Genomic DNA, 16,501 nt, shown 5'->3' on the forward strand with positions numbered 1-16,501 from the left:
TAGGGTGTTCATAAAACCTAAATTTCTTAACTCATACTGCCGATCACCACCTTTATAGATTATTCTCCGTTTGGGGAGATTAGAGATACACGTAGGAAATAGACATCTTTTCTCTCTTTGAGGAACTTATTAAAATGTAGATTACTAGGGAACACCGAGGCAAGAGGCCCTCAGCTTCCTTGGCTGATCACTGATTGGCAATAATTCAGCACTGCTGCAGCCTCAGATACTCTTGAGGCCCTTGGAAAGGATAAGCTGTCTGCCATTATACAAATTAGATTAGGCCCAGAGATGGAGATTTCCATCAGCAGTCCTGAAATAAGAGAAAAAGAGTACTTCTCTTTTCTGCCTTTCCGGCTGGGTATTTGTAGAAATTGAAAGCCTCAGGGAAAAAAATTGGATGTCTGGCCAAGGCACAGCCTTCTTTTAATTTGGGAATATCAGCCTTGGAACAGGTGAACCTGGTTAGGGAATACTTCTCTGTAGGAGTTTTGATTTTGTGAATGTTGTGCTTGTTTCTTAAAGGTTGGCTTCTCATTGTTAGATAATACAGATTTTCAGTTCGCTTTGGTTTGGTTTGCTTTGTGTTGGTTTTCTAAAATCTTCTAATCAGCCGGCTGCCTTTGGCCAATTCACTATTCATTAGCACCTCCACCAGGGGGCAGGAAATCAAATTGAATCCTTGCCAGTTCACTCAGATTAAAAACTGTAGTGAGAAACAAGAATGGAATGTGAGCTAGATTTGGAGTTCGAATATTTAAACTCTTTATCCACTGTTATAAAAACAAAAAGTTAGCTCCCTATATAAAATTAATACAGACGTATTATTTGATTTTATATCATAGGCACTGTAGTTAAATAACACACATTAAGCAGATAGTCTCTTTAAAATAAAACCTTTCTTTCGAACATTTTTCTTGTTTTCTCCTTCTAAAAAATGTGACTTCAGAAAGTTATCTCTTATACTGATTACCTATGAATTCTACCTAAAAGAGATCTTTGACAGGTCAAGATACATATCTGAAACATTTTGCTAACATACAAACATGAAGCTTTCAAGCTGCTCTGCTCCCTACAAAGGCAACAAGTACCTGTAAAAGTAATTGTACTTGTTAGCATAAGGTTATTGGGTCTTAAGACAAACATATTCATGTAGGATCTGAATAATTAATTAGGCTTAGTTGAATATCAACATCAAATTTTGTACTGGTCTTCTGCAAGCAGAAATCTCTGGGAAGAGATACAATCTTGAGAACTTTAAGTTTATTAAAAATTGCATCAAAAAAAATTTTTGGGTCTTTCCTAAAAGAAAAAACAAAAAGCAAGTGCAATTTATTTTCTTTTGTATTAGAAGAGATTTATTTTCTCAATTTGGACTAATGCATGGCATAAGTCATTTTACAAGTCCTCGGTATAGGAAATGGTAATCGTATAACCAAAAATTGAAGCGGCAATATTTTGTCATCTCTGTGTAGTGCCGTAACAAAAAAATGATTTTTCTTGATAGCTATCTAATAACTATTAGGAGACTACCTTGAGAATCCCCTGTTTAGATTGTGCTGTTAACAAGGCATCCTTTGTGTGCTAATTACGAAGGTTTGGTGGATCCCATTTCTGAATCCAGAGCATTAGAAGGCAGGATTAAGAGCAGCCTCTCCAGCTAACTATAGCATATGACAGAACAGAACGGCCACATTTATCTACCAATAGGACTCCACCATGCTCCAAGCCTACCCCATCTTGGGGAATACAATGATTTCCAAAAATGTTGAAGCATAGTTTAAGGAACTTTGAACTTTAAATAGATTCTAGAGGTCGAATTTGGATTTAAATAGAAATTTCATTTACATTTTGTTACCACTCTCAGCTCTTAAGAAAAAATTAATATTGAATCCCTGTTTCAGTACGGTAGAACCGAAGGAAGAAAGAGGGAAAAGGTAAATCATTTAATAGTTAATGGTCTATTCGCTTGTAGAAATGGTCTAGCCAGTGATATATACATATAACTAATGTATATAACAATTCAGTGGAGGTTTTATTTTTTTTTTTTAACCATCAAATTGTTTAGTTATAGGTTAAAGGCAAGTATGTGGCACTTAATTTATTTACTAGCGCACTGGATTTTTAAAAAAGAAAGCAGGAGGTGGGGAAATACGCAGTTTGAAGGCTGTTGAAAAGAAGCCATTTCACTTATATCAGTTGAGATGAGATTACCTTTGATGTCTGTCACTCTGTGGCATGATATTTTCATAAGAGCTAAGCTTTTCAAAAGCTAAGGAATTGAGGGACAGTCCTCTCCCAGAGCCCAGGTTGCACTAAAAATTCAATGCATTCATGGCCAACTGATTAATAAACCAGTTATGTGCCCACATGTCTGAGTCCAACCGAGGGTGGCTATTTTATAGTGACACGGGGTGGCTGATTTTTTTTTTTCCTGGTTGTTTAATTAAAAGCATGAACCCTATTGAGGTAAAGGAAATTTTCTTAATGAACTTTCTCTTTTATATGCTTGAAGAATACTTCTACGCCAGTGCAGCAATGAGTTGTATCACCAGGGCTCATTTTTTTTTTTTTTACTCATTTTTTTTTATTGCAGTGTAGTTGATTTACAATGTTCAATCAATTTCTGCTGTAATCATTTTTAAAATACATCCCCAATTTGAATTTTCTCACTATTACTTAAGGGGAAGCTTTTGCACCCGCATAGGCTAAGAAAAGGAATTTTTTAAAGAGTATTTTTTTAAGTGCATAAGTAAATTTCAAAGATGGGTACAGGGGAAGGGAAGAGATTTGGGCCTGAGGGCTGAGCTAGAACAAGTCAGCCAGGATACAGAGGCTCCAAGGGAGAAGCTGAAGGGACCCTGCAGCCATAGGAGGTGACTTGTGAAGACTTAGGTGCTGCAGGTCTACACTGTACCGAATCCCCTTTCCCTTTGGTGACACTTCCGTTCCTCCCTCCAGCGCATGGACATGGACCGGCGGAGGGAAGACGCCCGGAACCCAAAACGCAAGCCCCGCTTGATGGAGGAAGATGAGCTGCCCTCCTGGATTATTAAAGATGACGCCGAGGTGGAACGGCTGACGTGTGAAGAGGAGGAGGAGAAGATCTTCGGGAGGGGGTCTCGCCAGCGCCGGGACGTGGACTACAGCGACGCCCTCACAGAGAAGCAGTGGCTGAGGGTAGGTGTGGCTTTCTCGAATTCTTGCTACGTGGAGTGTTGTTGGCTCAGAGAAATCAGGGGCCTGAGGCTGGAACCCTTTGAGAGGGACCAGTTGCCCATAGAAGAGGAAGGGCCTCTGGAACGTAGATAAAGTCATTCTGCTCTTGCAGTGGAGTCATTCTACATTTCAAGGCAGGGCCTTGGAAGATGATGAAGAATTGTTTTGCAAGAGCAGAACTGGCCTTTGGAAACACAGGGTTATGAGAGCTACGAGACCCACTAATGCTTTATGACCGATTGCCTGGTCATGCCTCACTCTCTCGGAGTTAGAATCAAAATGTGGAAGAGGGCCTTAGAGGACTTTTTAATTGTCCCCCCTCATTTTGTGGTCTTTAATCGGAGTTTCACTTTTGCAAGTCTCACAGAGAGAGCATTCAGGACAGCGGCCTCTTCTACCTGCGTTATTTCCTAGGCCCGAAGAACATTAGCGCTGGAAGGTGCCTTTGTACTCTCTTGGTTTTACAGACGAAGCAGTTGAGGCCCCGAGAGGTTAGGTGATCCCGCAGGATCACACAGCTGGCTAGAAATAGCAGAATCAGTGAGCGCCGATGCATTTGGGGGCTCGATGTCAGCTCAATCTGATCTGACCATCGCCAGCGCAGACTAGGGCCTGGGGCTCGGGTCACTGACACTTGGAAACAGTATTCTGTAGTTTAGGGGTTTTGTTTTCTCTGCTTTGGAAAATGTCAGTTTCTCATTTTGACTGAGGAATGTTATCTCCTGCTGTTCGAGCACAGGAATATCAAAATGCTCCTAGGAGCCACGTGTGTGAGTGCTGAGGCCAGTGTGAATCTTCCCTTTGAAGGTTTAGCCGTAATTTCCGTTATTGGGAGCAGACTTAGTACCAAGATAGACAGAACAATCTGGGATGTGCGCTCCAGGCAGCGCCGGTAAATGCATGCTGGAAATTGTAAGGGTGGTTGGGTGAAAACCAAACAAAATAGAAGCTGGTTTTGTGAGTTGTTCATTTTATTGAAAGGGAATATAGTTCGCAAGCTTTGTAAAACATGGATTTTAGGACCCGGGCTGTAAGTAGGTAGGTGGGTCAAAAAGCGATGGGGGAAGTATTTTGAGATTGGATATCAAAGGCGGACAGGTCTTGGCACTCTTTGAGATGTGACTTACTCAGGATGTTGTATGATGAGAGAGGGATGACCTAAATTTCGAAAAGATTGGAGCCTGCGGTATCCTGAAAAGAAAGAGACTAAGAAAGCATTGCTCATATTTACGGTTGAGCAATGGCATATGAAATGTAACTTTTGTGTGACTGTTTTACTGTCGCATCCAAATATTCCAGTGGCCTCAGAATACGGTTTTATGGATTTCTTTTGTTTCACTATTGTGAGGTTGTAGTTGTATAATTAAGATCCATTCTGTAATGGGAAGGGGTTTACTTTAATATTCATTTATGAGCTTGGGAAAACTCTTTTCCCTTTCTCTTTTATGTAAGCAGTAATTTAAATACCTGGAATATTACAGGAGATGAGACAACAATCTAGGCCAACATTCTAAAGTCAGTCTTTATATACGTATAATCTCCACACACTACAAGCAAAATAATCTTGTTTATTGGGCAAGAAGGTAGCTGAATTTCTCATTTTTTCAATAATCAGTGGCAAATGCTCTTCAAAAAATAACGTTATGAATCTTAGGAAGTTTTCAAGATTAGAATACCTCATTTTTTCTCTTCTTCATTCAGTTTATATCACTGATGATTAGCACCATGCTAACACACAGTAGAAACTCAATGAATGCTTGTGAAGATGAAATGATAACCTTATAAGAGGAAAGTGGAAAGTTTCTAATTTACCAGTAATGTTAGGATAGTATCTGTGTATCTAGTAGACTTCCTTTTTTTTCTATGTGGTGTTTCTTCACTGGATTCACATCCTTTTGTCTATAACATGCACACCTAAAAATGGAAAACTAGTTTGTTTTACAAAACTACACCATGAAATTGATGTTCATAGTTTTCACCTTAAGGTGCCTTGCAAGATACCAGGTCACCCAAGAAGGACGAAACTGTTCTCAGTACAGCTTTACTGTAATACATCTTTTGTAATCCAATCTTCCGGAAAATGTGCATCCATATTTGGTATGAGCTGGTAACTTGCTGTTAACCAGGCCATGCAATTAATGCAGAATTCCTCCTGGCCTAAGCATTCAAAATAGATGCTTGCAGTTATTTGCTTTCTTGTTCACCAGCAGAAATCCTGTTTAATACTAGCCTGTTAAGCTTTTTGTGGTAATAAAATTTTATTCAAGGGTTTCTCATGGGCCTGGACGTGCAGAGATAGTCTCCACCGGCCGATGACTGAACACAGTGGGCGAACCTAGGCAACACAGCCTTGAAGGGGAAGTTGGCCCGGACTGTTGTGTGAGAAATGCTGTAGCAGAGCTGCAGTAACTCTCCTTTCTCCTGGCAATGTTGTACCAAGCTGGCTTGGTAGAGGCATTGCAGACGCATAGAATCGCAGAGCTGGAGGCAGCTGAACGGAACAGCCCCACCCCGTGCTTAGATCACATTCTCTGCAGCACCCCTGCCAAGAGGCTGGCCATCAGTAGAGGAGACACTCTGCATTTTGTCTGCATTTTGACCCCTCCATGGTCAGCCCCAGCTGTTAGTTCTTCCTCCCTGTGAACGAATCTCCTTTCCTGGTAGCTGCTCCTCGCTGGTCCTGATCCTATTCCCTTGTCTGTCTTTAGCATCACCTCCCACTGGGTAAAACGTTCGAGGACTCATTTGCAGTTCGAATGAACTCCCCTACCCTCCTCTTTCTTTGGAACTTGCCTCATCCTTCAGGGCCCAACTCAATTGCTACCACTTCTGTGATGCCTTCACAAGTAAATACTAATTGCATTTCCCCCGGGCTCTTGAATTTCTTGGCCTGTTCTTCTGTCACGGCTCAAATCCAACTTCCTAGTGTTCTTGGTAGTTGCCGACATACTTGCTTTCCTGATTCGTTGATACGCTGGATCTTGTTAGGACTTCTGTGTGCAAAGAGTCAGTGCCCATCGATTGCCAAATTGAAATAGCCCTGGATTGATGTATAAGAGTGTAGCCTCGGGTAATGTTCACTTCTGCACCAGATGGACCTAGACATGCCCTATTCGTGGGCCTGTCCAAAAAAGTAGAATTTTGTTTCTCACCTAGAAGTCCAAGGTGGGTGTTTCTGGTTGGCGGGGGCAACTGTCCTCCACGTGGCCGTTCAGGGATCCAGGCTGAAGAGTCCCTATCCAGCTTAGTCATCCCTACCCCTGTGAGCTGGAAGTGGGGAGCGCAGCATGGAGTGGTGCGTGTTGAGTTCTACGGACCAGGCCCGCGTGGTTCTCTGTCACTTCCGCTCGCATCCCATCGGCTAGAACTCAGGCATGTGGCCACATTAGCCATAAGGGGGAGTGGGAGATGGGGTCTGTCTGTGAGCCCAGGAAGGTAAGATTTTGGTGACAAGGCTGCAGTCTCTGCCTCAGAACACTTGGGTTGAATTGAAGTGCTATGGCCACTTTCTGTGAAAATTTTATTATGGTTTCATCACAAACAGGTTTTATGATATAATCATAGTATGCTAAAGATTCCCACAGTGTCCTTTAGACAATCTGTTTAGTTGGAAGATTTAAAAAAATTGTTCTGTATTCATGTTATTTTAAATGACGAGGATCACAATTTCAAACACAGCTCAGTTTGTTTGTTTGTTTGTTTAAGGTTTTTAAAAATTGTTTTGAAATCCCAGTTTCCATTGAGGAAACCTAAATTTCTTTGGTGTTCGCCAGTCTCAAGTGAACTTCATCTTTTGGGAATAGTCAGTTCAACATCCATGCCCTGTATGCGCTTCTTCTCTCCTCTCCTCGGAGCTCCTTCCCATCTTCCTCCCCAAGGTGGCATCTGGATAGAGGGAGAAGCTCGGGTTTCATCATGGCATTGGGGCAGGCATCCTGTCCTGTGGATCTCTGCTGGGCTCAACGCAGGACTACTGGTTTGTTCTGTCCCTGGAGGTCTTGACGTGCAGCTGGTCCCACCTTATTCTTTTGGCGTCTTTGATGACATGCGCTGTTAAGGTCTGGGGTCCTGGCCCGAGTCTCTAGTGGTCAGCTTTCCTGCAGTCTGAAGTCCCACGAAGACTATCAGCCTCTCTGGTCTTGTAGTGCTCTCAGCTCTTTTGTGCCCTCGTTGGGAATCTTCAAACTCTTGGTTGCTTTCTACCTACTGTGCTAGAACAGGCAAGAGAGTCCAGCCCTTTTTTGCAAAAATTGCTGCCTCACCACCAGGGGGTTGTCAAGCCTGAAGCCTCTAGAATCTGATGGTTGGGTGGGTCAGGGAGCTCTTTCAAACAAGCAATACAGAAACATCTTACTTTTACAAGTTCTGTCAAAATATCTGACCATATGAACGCACAGTGAGGGACCCTCCCAGAGCCTTGGGAGGGGCTTGTAAAGTGAGAGCCCTAAAGCTCACGCTTCATTACCTTCATAGTAAATGTATCTCCGGGCATTTTTATAGCCTCATTCCTCTTGCTCCCTGCACCAACCCCCCCAAATATACCAGGCTTGGACCCTGAAGGGTGAGTATTCCATTTCAGCCCCAGCTAGGTGTACTGCAATTCAGTCCTGGCACGAACTACCCAGAGTTAGAGCCCACAAGTTAAAGGGCTCAGTTTCCCCAACAAGACCGGGCTCACTTCTGACGCCAGCCACGCTTTGGGCGTCCCTGCGCCACCTGCACTAATGGCTGACGGGCTCTAAATTCAGGGCTTCTCATGACCCCCTCAGGTTCAGTAATTTGCTACAATGAATCACAAGGTCAGGAAAGCACTACTGGTGGTTACAGTTTTATTATGAAAGATACAAATCAGGAGGACCAGCCAAATGAAGAGGGACATAGGATGATCTCCGGGAGGGGACACAGTTTCCCTGCCATCTCCTCGTGGAATCGGGGGGCATCCACCCCGGGCACATCAGTGTGCTGACCAACCAGGAAGCTCCACTGAGCTTCAGTGTGCAGTTATTACTGGGGTCTCATCCGCATGGGAGGGGCTGGCTCAATGGCTTACAAATACTGCAGGTAGCAGTATCCTCAGGGCTGATCTCTTACCGCTCTTCCTCTCAACTCCCTTGCTCCCCAGGGCGGAAGGCTCTCTATCTGGCCTTCCTGTCTTATAGCAACTTCCCATACACACGTGGCCTGGCCATGGTGCTCTTCACTGTGGCTTCTAGAGCAGTTCTGGGGATCCCTGTCCAGCTGGCTTACCTCCTGATTACAAGGAGCCTTTGGAATTGAGGGAACTCCTCTCCATCAAGGAAGCCTGATTTAGACTGCTGTCTGATGGTAGACTCGCAAATCCTCTTTTGGAAGTCAGTGGTGTCATTTTGTCTTTTTCGTCTTTGCTTACCACTTTATCTTCATCCTCCTCAAGGCAATGGGTGGCTCCCCTGAACAGGGAATGGTCCCTTTAGGAAGTGTGGAAGAGAATACTAATGTGTTTTTTTTTTTTTAAAAAAGATTTATTTTATTGATTGATTGATTGATTGCTATGTTGGGTCTTCATTTCTGTGCGAGGGCTTTCTCTAGTTGCGGCAAGCGGGGGCCACTCTTCATCGCGGTGCGCGGGCCTCTCACTATTGTGGCCTCTCTTGTTGCAGAGCACAGGCTCCAGATGCGCAGGCTCAGCAGTTGTGGCTCACAGGCCTAGTTGCTCCGCGGCATGTGGGATCTTCCCAGACCAGGGCTCGAACCTGTGTCCCCTGCATTAGCAGGCAGATTCTCAACCACTGTGCCACCAGGGAAGCCCCTAATGTGGTTTTAAAAGTATTATGTCCATTACCATTTTATAGCTTTCCCATGGGGTACCCAAGGTGATAACAGTGCTCTGTTATGTATTTTCCGTGTGTGTGTGTGTGTGTGTGTGTGTGTGTGTGTGTGTGTGTGTGTGTGTGTGTGTGTGCATTTGCACATAACCAATAATTGGCTCATGTTGATAATTTCTTGGAAAAACATCTTTATTTATGCGTGAGGGCAAGCATTAGTAGAGCTAAATGGGCAGACGTCTGATGAGCCCAAGGGGTCAGGTGTTTTTGGTTTAACTTCGGCCAGGCGTGCAGGAGCTGTGATGTTGCTAGTATTGTAATCATGATTGAGGCAGGAGCTCTGTGAAATTGGGGTGTCTGTAAGGCTAAATGGTGGGAGGGTGAATTCTGGAATGCCTGGTTTTTCTGTTCTTCCTGTTCCTTTGGTCCTTCTGCCAACTTCAGAATCCTCCCCTTCCTAAACATTTAGTGACATCCCAGAATTTAATTGCCAAGTGAGTGATTCGTGCCCTACAGCACTTGAAGATAATTGGAATGCAATCTAAATTATGTGCTCTGTACAATATTTAACTGCCAGCCTGATGGAGGGAACAAACTTTGGAATATGCTTTTGTTTCACAGTGGATCTGATGTCTCAGAACTGTAATTTGGAAAGGTTCTTGTTTGCTGGTGTCTCTCACTGTGGTCCTTATGTATGAGTGTGTGGGTGCTTCTTTTGGTATACTTTATAAGGCCCTGGTGATGGTATAGCTCTGTTTCTACAGTGCCCTGTACTGTTGGGTCCCAAACCATGTTATGTAAATGATGGGGGTAAGACTCAGTTCCTCAGATCTTTAAATCTCATGATAGAGACAGCTAGTTTTAGAAGCCCCAGGATTTCCAGAGGGACCTTGAGGAAAGGCAGCACAGAACATCGTTTTTCCCTTCAACCAGTCTGTCGCCAGATAAGAGCCTGAGTTTCCCACAATTTCGGTGCCTGAATGACATCTCCATAGTTAGGTCTGCTGACCCCTAAAAGGATTTTTGGCGTTTCCCCTTCCCACAGCTCAAAGTGGAGAGAACAGAGTAAGAGACTCCTGAGCCATATAATAATAGAGGGAGTCAGTAAAGTAACATGTAACAGGAGTAACACACACGAGTTTACCTGTGTGTCTTGAAAAGCTACCTAACACCAGGTTGCAAATACAGGATGAGGTCCCGTAGTCAGCTTTCCACTACCACCAGCCTGTGCTAAACCCTACGCGGGGAAAAAGGCAGAGAAATCCACGGAGAGGTAGTCAAAAAAAACTGGAAAAAGTACCGAGAAAGTTTAAAGAAGTTGGGATTTCAAACAAAATATTTGAAATTCTGTTGAAATGCACAATGAGAAATAAAATATTTCCTCATCTATACGAAGAGGATTTTTCTCTCTCTAGAAATCTTTGAAACAGGATATGTCTCCTCTGGGCTGGATTAAGTACGATATGATCCAGCCTGAAACCAGACAGGGGCTGGAATCTCCTAGCCGTAATCACAGCTGAGAGCATCAGTGATTCTTCGAGATGTCCTTTTCTCCCAAAAGACCTCATTTTATACGGGCAAGGTTTTGGGGGATCCTTTATCTAAAGTATAATGTGCATAATACCTTTAGTATTTTGCTGCTTCTCTTTTGCTTTGTCACTTTGTATCATCTTTCCTTGCTTTTTGTTAAAAGACATAAAAATTCGTTTTCTTTTTCTTTTACCAAATGGCATTTTTTAGCTTTTCAACCTGGGTCATCAGATTTACTGGGGCAAAATGGCTAGCAAGCTGCATTTCCGTTTTTATACACAAGGGAGAGCTAAGGCCCTAGAAAATGGATTTGGGTTTTGCCAAATTGAAGGCCCTTCAGCACTTCAGGAAGGAAGTATTGAACTAATTAATGGTGGTCAGAGTTGTGAATTGTCTGGGGGAAACATTTGATGGTAGTAGAAGAATTTTGATAGCTTTCTATAATTTTTATTTTATTCTTAAGTCCATTGGCTAGATTGTTTTCACAGCGATTGGACCTGATAGGTTCCCTTTGGTCAAAGTTCAGTAGGGTCCATTTAATAGAAGAAAGTATCCTCAGAGGGCCAACTAAAATACTAAATATATTAAAGGCGAGAAGTGAGAGAGACTTGTTTCAATTGGTTTTTAAAACTGTGATGCCTGGAAATTCTAGTCTCAAATTTTTAACCATTTGAAATTGGGGTTCAGCTCTGAAATCTAACTCAGACATTGAAAGGAACCATGGATCTGGCTTACAGATACTAAGGAGCCCAAATAAGTTCACGTTATCTTTAACCACTGCATAGAAATAGATGGTTTTAGAAATATATGTGGCGGCTTTTCTGAATCAAGATTTGTTTTCTGTCCTGTTCTTTTTTACTTTTTTTTTTTTATCAATAAAGCTATGAAATCTTTTTTTTTCAATTTATTTATTTTTGACAAATAAAAGGTGTATGTACATAAGGTGTATCATGTGATGTTATGATATAGGTATACATTGTGAAATGACTTCATTCTCCCAGTGAGGCTTGGGGAAGGTACAGTTTTTTTAAGAAGTTAGAGACAGGGCAGGGGACTTTACTGTTACTGTGCTCATGTCTGGGTGAGTGTCAGAACTATGTCTTTGATGTCTGTCTCTCAAGGGAGTTTAGGATTGTGGATAAGAGATTAAAACCTTAGAATCTGATGAACCAGGGTTCAAATCCCAGCTCCACCTATTTTGCCCTGTGACCTTGGGTGCCTAGTGTAACCTCTTGTAGCTTCCTTGTAGAATGGGGAAAATACTAGCTCATTCTTCATAGAATTTTCTGAAGTTTAAATGTGTGTAACACAGAACTGGGTATATAAAGATTACCAAAAAAATAGCTATTAAGGAAAAATATTAAATTATTTCAGAGAAAAACCTAGGTGATAAGAAAAGAAGAAATAAAACAGTTCTGTTGTGTGCCTCAAATGCAACGTTTGGGGCAACAGAAGGAAAGTAAAAAGGGTGGAGAAAGAGGCCCCCATCCGCATTCATAAGTGGGATTAAGGAGGGTGACACGTTTCCTTGCTGAGTATGTTATGGGACATGCCCACAGGCGTATTCACCTCAAGCCCTCCAACCTGTACTCACTCAGCTATAAACTCTTTGCATTCTGCTTTTCTGCTTCCTCCCTGGCTGCAGGAAGAGCACAGGGCTAGCGGTCAGGAAGCTGGTATGTGGGTCCCTGCCCTGCTGCCAGCTAGGTATGTGATCTTGGTCAGGCCTCTTGATCCGGGGTGGAGTTGCATTCTCTTTAATGTGCTGGGTCTCCTCCACCTACCTAAAGACAACCTCTGAAATCACATGAAGCTGGTTTCCTTTTCCTTTTTACTGTGCTTTTAGTAATGATCATGCCCTGCTTTCTGATCAGTGGGTCCATTGATGGAGGCTGTTAAAAAGCACATTCCATTCAACGCCCATTTATTGAACATTGCGGTGCACGCATGGGGAGAGTGGTGTTAGTTGTCGAGCTTGTGTTCCTCACCGTGGCTGGCCTGCCTGATGAGTGCAATTGAGGGCCAGATTTGAGAAATGCTATTAGAGATAATATTGCACACTTAGCCACCTTAAAGAGCTTGTCAAGGTCAGGTCTCTAGGTGTACACAGATGGGAGTTAATAGAGATTAAAACGGATTGTGAGATGAACTAACTTAGGTAGGGCTTTTAACTGTTCAGGAAATCAGCAGAGTTTAAACAACATGCATCCTCCTTCATGTTAGACTTTTAGTGTCGTGTCTCCAGGGATGTTATTTATGAGTTTCCCTCCTCCTATCCTCAGACTCTGGAGGACGGAAGGGCAGCTGCTCTTTGGCACGTGGTATGGCCTCCAAACACGGTTGGCAATGGCGTTCATCTCCTGGCTATTTCTGGGAGACCCGAGCCTCCCTAACAGCCACACCTGTGCTCCTCGGGGTTCCTCTCCACCCTGCTTGGCCTCCAGTGGAGGAGAAATACGGCATAGTGCATCCCCCATCCACCTTGACAAAAGAAAAAGGGATTGGGGGATTTAGGTACCAAAACGATGAGTTGAATGAAGCACGTGACATTTGCAGATTGCTGGTGTTTTAGAGAATAGCTTTCCTCTTTGTTCAGGACAGTTCAGGTGGCTATTCAGAGAGGTCAGAGGGTGCTTTCCAAAGCACACAGCATCTCTGATGACCCCCCTACCCCCAGCGCCGCTCCCCACATCAACCCCTCTGGCAGCCTCCCTCAAGTATAATTGAATCCAAGCACTTTAACACGGTCTCCAAGGCCATGGCCATCTGGCCTCTGCCTGGCCCTCGAATCTCATTTTCTCCTCTTGCTCTCTGGGTGGCTGCCGCACTGGGCTGTCTTTCTGGTCCTGTGCACTTCCAGGAAGGCTCCTTCGCAGACTGTCACATGGTTGTCTCCTTGTCCTAAGGGTCGCTTTCCAGACAGACCCTCCCTGACTACCCTAGCTGAAAGAGCCAGGCCCTGCCGGTAACTGTCACGTAACCTATGTTAATTTCTTTATCGCCCTCGCCACCATCTAAAGGTTATCTCCTTGGCTTCTTCCATTGGTACTAAGCTCCAGGAAAGCCAGGGACCTCGCCTGTCTAGTCCACTGCCATATCCCAGCACTGGGGCAGTACCTCATGCATAGTAAGCACTCCATAAATAGTTGTGAATAAGTGAGTGTACCAGCCAGAGACGAGGGCTAGGAGAGAAGGTTTGGTACATTCCATGTCCTTTTGGTTAAGTCAGTAGAATCCTGTGTTGTTGTTGTTTACCAGTGTGGGTCAAGGTAGAAATTACTGGCATTCTTTCCCATTAGATTCACAATCTGTGTCTTCATGTAAAGATTGCTTACCTAAAAGAATGCTAAAGGCATGCAGTTTTGACATAAGTGCGCTTGAGCTTTTCAAGAGTTTGAAGGCTCTGTTCTAATTTCAGAACACACTGATGAAGATTGTTTAAATACGCATAAAAAAATACAACCATTGCTTCAACCCAGCTATTCCTTGGAAATTCTCCTAGATTTTACAACAGCTGTCTTCCAGCTTAAACCCTCATTTCTTTTTCAGCAAAAACCAGATTAATATATCTAATCTAACTCAAAATGAAAAGGTGAACAAGAAAGTACTAAATTAATTGGGTTTTCATTTCTATTTTTGTACAAGAGAGTCTCCAACGGAGAATGTTGATTTTAAGTATAAGACCGTGTACCTTTTAGATGGCTTCCTTTCTTATTTTCTGTTAAGGAATGTTGAACTGTCAGAATCATGAGAAATTGTAGACAGGACCATGAAACTTTGCTCCAGGCAAAGTTTGATTCTTGTTCTGCCACTGCTACTGAAATTCAATATTTAAGGTCTCTATGGTCATAGACCATCGTAAAAAGTATATTCCTAATGCACGACACCGTTTTTTAAAAATACCTTTCCCTTGGGCCTTGTAGAATATTTTCCAAAGATTATTTAAAATGATATCCTCAAAACTTCAGCTTTCCCGAGGCTGCCATTGGTTCTGTTCTCGTCCATAGTTTGCCTCTCCTAACTTAGTGGAATGCCAGGCCTCAGGGCATCAGGATATCAGGGCTCTGGTTCCAGATGTGTTATTGTTTGGTTGTGTGACATCTTGGATAAGTCAGTTCACCTCCCTGGACCTGTTTTCTTGTCAATACGTTGGAGTCATGAAGTGAGAGATGGGGGTGAGGAAGAGAGCACAGCCCGTCTCTCCTGCCTGCCCTTCTTTGACTTTGTCTTTGATGGCCCTAGAAAGGACTATGTGGGTTTGCCCTGGTCTGGCTCCAAGTGACACTCAACCACCAGGAGCCAAAACTCAGAGGGCTGTGGGTGAGATTTTTGTCCGTATTCTTAGCCAGGGTTTCTCTCAAAAATGCAGCCTGGGGCTTCCCTGGTGGCACAGTGGTTGAGAATCTGCCTGCCGATGCAGGAGACATGGGTTTTGAGCCCTGGTCTGGGAAGATCCCACATGCTGCGGAGCGACTGGGCCCGTGAGCCACAACTACTGAGCCTGCGCGTCTGGAGCCTGTGCTCCACAACAAGAGAGGCCGCGGTAGTGAGAGGCCCGCGCACCGCGATGAAGAGTGGCCCCCGCTTGCCGCAACTGGAGAAAGCCCTCGCACAGAAACGAAGACCCAACACAGCCAAAAATAAATAAATAAATAAATAAATAAAAATTTAAAAAAAAAAAAATGCAGCCTGACAAGGGGTTCTATAGCATGTGGTGGACTCAGTACCTGATCTAGTGTACAGGACTAACTGGTTGTTGGTAACATTTGGATAGTTGAGCTGAGTCCTGTGTGCTGATAGTATATGATGGACAGGATACCAGCGTGGTAGAGCCAGAGAAGGGAATACCTACCTGCCACAGGGGGCTGCTTTCTCTACTCAGGTAGCTGGGGGCTTCAGCAATTCTGTACAGACCAAGACCAAGAATTTTCTAGTTCTTTGCCATCAAGAAGAAACTACCCACCTTGCCATTTTTTTTAATCCCTTGTACCAAGCAGAGTACATAACAGCTGCTAAAATGGATCTGTTTTGTTCATTGAAACATATCAACTCTCCTCGGCAAATTATCGAGATGAAATCTGTTTGCATTTACTTTAATTAAAAAAAAAAAAAAAAACACTAATGTCATGGGACATTATTGGAAGGTCTGGGAAGGATATTGTGGCATCTAACAGATTACATTGTTAACATTCCAGGGGAATCCCTGGCATGAACATGCGTTTTGCAAAAGAATTAACAAACCCAGTTTAGGGGTTTTATTTGCCACCATTTTATCGTGTTACACAAATCTAATGAATGACTGTTTATTAGTAGTTTTATGAATTGTATCTTTCTGCGTTTTTATAGTCAGCACCCAGAACACCTGGAGCTTAATATTTTTTAAGAAAAGTAAAGTTTAAAATAAGGTTTATTTGGAGGGATTTTCTCCATCATAAGAGCATAATGAGAAATATGGAAGACGGAGGGAAAGAAAATAGAATCACCTGTGATCTCATTGACCTTCACATACCCAGGATGGAAAAGGAGCCAAGTAAAATCACAGACAGGGATTACTTTGGTGCCATCACGTTCAGGATTATTTTTAACCTGTTATGAGGCTTGGCTCTTCTGTAGAGTTTCAATAAATCCCAAGCCATGATGACCATCAGGCCCCAGCCTGTTGTTGGTAGTATTTGCATGTCCTTCCATTCAGTCTTAAGAACACCCTGTTTTCCTGGGCACCCACTGCCAAGGGACTGACTTTTCTTTTAAGACCATTAAAGCACACGTGGGGGCTTGCCTTCCCACACTGGAATAGCGATTTTTGCTGCTTCTCATAAACAGGGCTCTTATGTCTCCACTTCAAGGTTCACAGGCTGTTTTCCCCTCTCTTTTAAAGACAGCTTTGGAAATTTCTATTTCATGCTCATGGATTGGAAGAGTTAGTAATGTTAAAATGTCCATATTAC

The 16,501-nt window shown here is 43.3% G+C and overlaps 1 protein-coding gene across 9 annotated transcripts in view; it reads left to right on the forward strand.

Moving 5' to 3' along the window:
- Nucleotides 1-16,501, forward strand: part of SMARCA2 (SWI/SNF related BAF chromatin remodeling complex subunit ATPase 2) — a 191,667-nt gene that overhangs the window by 123,430 nt on the left and 51,736 nt on the right. For all 9 annotated transcript variants that reach the window (XM_068553918.1, XM_068553912.1, XM_068553919.1 and 6 more), the window contains one exon: nucleotides 2,962-3,180. In XM_068553918.1, coding sequence (XP_068410019.1) covers nucleotides 2,962-3,180 — 219 coding nt within the window. The remainder of the gene's footprint in view (nucleotides 1-2,961; nucleotides 3,181-16,501) is intronic.

This window comes from Eschrichtius robustus, chromosome 10 (genome assembly GCF_028021215.1).
Source record: "Eschrichtius robustus isolate mEscRob2 chromosome 10, mEscRob2.pri, whole genome shotgun sequence".
Classification (NCBI taxonomy): domain Eukaryota; kingdom Metazoa; phylum Chordata; class Mammalia; order Artiodactyla; family Eschrichtiidae; genus Eschrichtius; species Eschrichtius robustus.